The sequence below is a fragment of the Microtus ochrogaster genome, chromosome 4 (assembly GCF_000317375.1).
Source record: "Microtus ochrogaster isolate Prairie Vole_2 chromosome 4, MicOch1.0, whole genome shotgun sequence".
Classification (NCBI taxonomy): Eukaryota; Metazoa; Chordata; class Mammalia; order Rodentia; family Cricetidae; genus Microtus; species Microtus ochrogaster.
In genome coordinates, this window is record NC_022011.1 from 13,940,379 (window position 1) to 13,945,910 (window position 5,532).

General features: G+C 49.5%; 1 protein-coding gene across 1 annotated transcript in view; it reads left to right on the forward strand.

Annotated features, from left to right (window-relative positions):
- The window catches only part of LOC101980391 (cyclic nucleotide-gated cation channel beta-1), a 35,160-nt gene that overhangs the window by 5,444 nt on the left and 24,184 nt on the right, over positions 1-5,532 (forward strand). The window contains exons 3-5 of the mRNA XM_026790154.1: positions 2,100-2,265; positions 4,462-4,569; positions 5,029-5,186. Of these exons, the coding sequence (XP_026645955.1) occupies positions 2,100-2,265; positions 4,462-4,569; positions 5,029-5,186 (432 nt within the window). The remainder of the gene's footprint in view (positions 1-2,099; positions 2,266-4,461; positions 4,570-5,028; positions 5,187-5,532) is intronic.

Consider the following 5,532-nt stretch of genomic DNA (forward strand, 5'->3'; position numbering starts at 1 on the left):
AGGAAGGGAGGGAGGGAGGGAGGGAGGAAAGGAAAGGAAAGGAAAGGAAAGGAAAGGAAAGGAAAGGAAAGGAAAGGAAAGGAAAGGAAAGGAGGGATGGAGGAGGGGAAGGGAAGGAAGGCACGCTGGTCAGCAAGATGCTTCAGTAGGTCAGGTGCATGTTGCCAAGTCTGGTGATCAATCCTCAGAATGGAAGGGGAGAATCAATTCCTACAAGTTGTCCTGTGACATGCACACACACACACACACACACACACACACACACACACACACACACACAATGGCAAGTGCTTACACACCACATGTAATAAATAAATGTAATTTTTTTTCAAGACAGGATTTTTCTGTATAGCCCTGGCTGTCCTGGAACTCTATAATCCAGGCTGGTCTTGAACTCAGAGATCCACCTGCCTCTGCCTCCCAAATGCTGGGATTAAAGGTGTGTGCCGCCAAGCCTGGCTTAATAAATGTAATTTTTAAAAACTTCCCAAGAGAAAGGGAAAGGGAGGGAATGCATTGTAAGTGCTTAACAGTAAACATTCTCTCACTATTCTGGAAGTCTTTCTCTTTCTAATATTCTTAGTGTAGGTCAATCTGATATAAACCTGTCTCATCTGAACTGTCCTCCACCGGCTGATTGCTTCTCCCCCTGTTGGGGGTGTGGCAGTGGGGAGTCCTGCCTAGGGCAGGCAGGGGTAGAGGGCATTCCCTGCCTGGCTCCCTGAGTCATACTTGCTGAGAATGGAGCAGACCGTATGTACATGCTGGGCCTGGAGCTGAGGCCATGGGGGCAGCGTTGGGACCCTGAGGTCTAAGTTTTGCTGTCATTCCTCTTCTGCTCCCATGGTGACTAGTGGGCAGTGGATTAGACCTTTCCTCTTCTCCTGAGCCTGGAGGACCTCTTGTCAATCTAGCACAGCGGTTGTCAACCTTTCTAATGCAACCCTTTAGCACAGTTTCCCAACCATAAATTTACTTTATTGCTACTTCATAACTGTAATTTTGTTATTGCTAGGGATCCTTTTTTGTTTGTTTGGTTGGGTTTTTGTTTTGTTTTTTGTTTTTCAAGACAGGGTTTCTCTGTAGCATTGGGGGCCTATCCTGGAACTAGCTCTTGTAGACCAGGCTGGCCTCGAACTCACAGGGGTTCACCAGCCTCTGCCTCCCGAGTGCTGGGATTAAAGGTGTGTGCCACCATGGCCTGGTTTAAGAATCTTAATGCAAATATCTAATACATAACCCCTGTCAGGGGTCGAGGCCCACAGGTTGAGAACTGCTGAATTCTAGCAAGTGACATAGTCTGCCTCAGTGTTGAAAACTTTCCTATTCTTGCTTGTCCTTCTCCTGGGGAACATATGACTTAGCAAAACAAACACCCAAGCCTGAGGCCACCCCCTTTCTTTCCATCGGATGCTATAAGCTACACACTGGACTCTCCATGGTGGCCTTGAGCAGAAGCATCCCAGGGACAGTGATTTCGGAGTACCTTTCCTGCCTTGCTGGGGAGCAGGCTTGTGTCCTGCTGCCTGTAAGGCTCCCTACTGGGTATAGTCAGCCCTCCAGGGTCCTCTAGGTCCCCAAGGTGCCACATGCAGACTCCCCAGGAAGTACCTGATCCTGAGAAAGAAGGCCCTGGCTTTTCAGAGGTCCAAGTAGACCACAGGTGACTCTGGGGGCCTCTGGTATAGACACTAATACCCTCTAAAGCTGATTCCCAGATAAACACGTGACTAAGACAGCAATCCCTCTGAATTGGAGACCCTTCAAGAATCCAAGGCCTTGGTTCCTGCCCTCCCTACACACATGGAAGACAGTTTCTCCTACCTTGAGATAGGAACAGATGGGCCTGTCTGTGTGACACTTAGTCCCAGCCTCCCCAGGTCGCTGCTGCTTGCCACACTGGGAAGTTAAGAGAGAGATTGAGGCTGGATTTCCAGCTCCTGCGTTTGGGGCTGGAGTGGTGGTAATAAGTAAGGGTCTCAGGCTGCATGAAGCTTGGCTGGGAACTTCAGCGGGGAGGCAAAGCCACCAGAGACCCTCCAAATACAGCCCCAGGACCTGTCTTCTCTCTCTGACTATCCCTTCCTTCCTCTTCCCAGTACCAGGCACAAAAGAGCACCCAGAGCTCCAGGTAGAGGACACGGATGCTGATGCTGACAGTCTCCCCCTCATCCCAGAGGAGAAGGTCCCTTCACCGGACAGACCACCTTCTCCTACCAAATCTGATACCCTCAGGGTCCCGGGCTCCGCTGCAGCAGTCCACAGGTTAGCCTTAATGATTTGCTTGGGCTTTTGTCCTCGTGGTGCCGCTAGCCCGTCTGATAGATGATGGGAAACAGCAGGGCTGAGATCTCCTCTGCGGGTGGTCCTGAGAAGTTCTCAGAGTCTTAGTCCACACCCTCAGCTGCGGGACAGGGAGATGCTGCCGAAGAAGACAAACATTTTCATATACACTAAATGTGACAGCTAACTCCTACCCCCTTTTATTTTGTTTTATTCTACATTCAGAGTATTGCTTCCTAAAGAACACATAGGATTATAATTGGCAGAGTGCTTGCTAGGCCTTGTTTATTTTTCCTCTTAATTTTTTCTTTTCCAAGCTTAGGACCTCGCACACTAGTCAAGAGCTCACACTCCCAGCATCTCTGAACAATTTAAAAACACATCTATTTATTTAGTGTGTGCATGTGCCATGGCGTGCATGCGGGGGTCAGAAGACGACTTTGTGGCATCGATTTTCTCTCTCTACCTTTGCGAGATACTGGGGGTTGACCTTCAGTCTCCAGTTTTGCGCGGCAAGCACCTTGTCCCACCAAACCGTCTCATCCACCAGCACCCAGGGCCTTCTTTTTGAACTGAACCACTTGACTGTGTTATCACAGTGTCATGGCTAAAGCACACAGCCAGACCATCCTATGGGCCCCTAGCTGATCCTGGTGTCACTGAGTTCAGCACATGGACCCCCATCCTCACAGCTGGGCAAACTTTGTAGCTACATTCTTATCCCATGAGCCCAGGCGTGCTTGAATTCACAAGCTTCCTGCCTCTGCTCCCCAAGGTGTGACTGTGGGGGTGTGACATCACACCTGTCCTAAACCTCTTTTATTTTTGTTTGCCAAAGGACCTTTTTATGTGGGCCCATCTACATGCATTGTCGTGTTATTCTCATGGGGAACACTCACGTTTAGGTCCTAAGCCCTCGTCTTGTTTCCTGCTGTTCTGACCCCTCCCTCGACAAGCTAATACATTGCCTTCATGTGCTAACACGCCTATCTATGTTAGTGCACTAGCATGTCTAGCTATGTTCGTGCGCTAGCATGCCTCTCTATGTCCCCAGACTCTGGGTTCCATGTGTTCACACTGGGTGTTTTGTGTTTATATGCTAATATGAGTCTTTGGGAAATGGCCATTTTTCTCTTCTATGTTTATTACCTCATGTTTGCTTCTAAGCCATGTGCTGATGGCATGTGCCTCTAATCTCAGCACTCAGGAGGCTGAGGCAGGAGGATCACAAGTTTGAGAACAGCTCAAGACACATGACAGCACCCTGTTAAAAAAATGGGAAAGAAACCGAGAGAAACACACACACACACACACACACACACACACACAGCAGACAGGCACACACAGAGATACATAGACACACAGAAATCATTCCTAACTGTTGACCTGACCTGCATCCTCCAGGTACCACCTATGTGTTTCTGTATTAACTCACTCTTCTCCACCCTAAGCAGCTCTTTCTCTGAGGTTGGGGATTTTTTTTTTTTTGGTAATGTTAATAAATTTCCATCTTTCTCAGGTTTTTTAGTTCCTCCATAAAGCAACTCATCCCCACTCTTGAGGGTGGAAAAGTCCAGAGAATTAACCCTAAGGTGCCAGTGTCAAATAGTTTCAAGGGCCCCTCTGCCCACAGCAGATTTAATCAGACAAGATACTAGTGGCTCCAAATGTAGTCCTCTGTGGTCTTCCTGAATGACAGGGCCTCCCCCACAGAACTTAGCTTCATTCTTTAGTTAGGAGCCTAGCAATAAGAAGGAGGGGACTTGTTCAAGGTCACATTGTGTTCTGGAGAATGAACTCCGTGGCTTTGCCTCACAGCTAAAGGGTGGTATGATATGAGGGTGGGGTTGGGGAAACTTCAGATCAGAAACAGGAGGCAGAAGGACAGACGGACACTTAGGCAGAGACTTAACTAAGGGATAGCACCTGTTTATGTCACTGGGTAGATTCAGTGCCGCTTAGGGAAGAAGAGAAGGAGGCACTTTAGCATTTAAGTACTGTGTCATGGTCGGACTCTTAAGTGGATGCTGTTCACTTTGGGCCAGGCCACTGAGAGGTGTGCAGACCGAGGTCCCAAGATCAGGCCCTCTCTCCTCCCAAGAACCAGCTCAAAACCTGTCATTTACTTCCATTAGCCGGCCTTCTCTGAAGGGCGTATACCTGTTTGGGTCCCTACAGGAAGAAGCTATCTTCTCAGGATGATGAAGCCGAAGAGCTCAAGGCACTGTCACCCGCTGAGTCCCCAGTGGTTGCCTGGTCAGACCCCACCACCCCACAGGAGGCTGAGTAAGTGGGGGTCAATATGGAGAGCCACGCATTAGCTGTGTAGACTACTCTGTTGGAATAAACAGGTCCCGATGATCCAGCGGCTAAAAAGACAGAATTCTTCATATGTCATAGCCACAGATCTATCTGTACCTTTCAGGTCAGTGGAAGGGTCTGTTGCATGCAATCATTTAGGGACCCAAGTGTCGGTGATTCTGCTATCTTTGTGCAATTTATAAGAAGTTCTGGTCAAGACTAGAGAGAGAGAAAACTTCAGCCACACATGGTGGCACAGGCCTATAATCTCAGCTACTGCAGAAGCTAAGGGAGTGAAATGTGTCTGGTATTGTCAGAAAAAAAATGGCTGGAGCGGCCTCCCTTGGGCTCTGCTAGAAGTGGAGGCATAGACATTACTCAGCATAGGCCTGGGGTCCTGGGCATCCTTCCTGCTTGGTGTTCATCTCGGCCGTGCTCCCACAGTGGTCAGGACCGTGCGGCCTCCACAGCCAGCCAGAACAGTGCCATCATCAACGACCGGCTCCAGGAGCTGGTGAAGCTGTTCAAGGAGCGCACGGAGAAGGTGAAGGAGAAGCTCATTGACCCTGACGTCACCTCCGATGAGGAGAGCCCCAAGCCCTGTGAGTGGGGGTGAGGTGGCCGTGGGCCAAGGAGGGTGGGGTGCTTGAAGAACCCCGGCACCTACTCATGGGAAGAGTGGCGAAAGCAAATGGTTGGGGTATGAGAAAAGCCCAGAACCCCAAACTCTGGATTTGGGGCTTAGATGTGTACTCAGGAGAGGAAGAAAGTCAAAAGTGAACTTGGTCTTCCCACAGCCAGTGGCTTATAGACTCTTCTGCCTCCTTCTCCCATAGGGGAGGGGGCTAGGATATCTATCTCAGGCTGGCTCTCAGCCATAGCACAACTGCTCTGGGAACAGTCTCTCTCTCTCTCTCTCTCTCTCTCTCTCTCTCTCTCTCTCTCTCT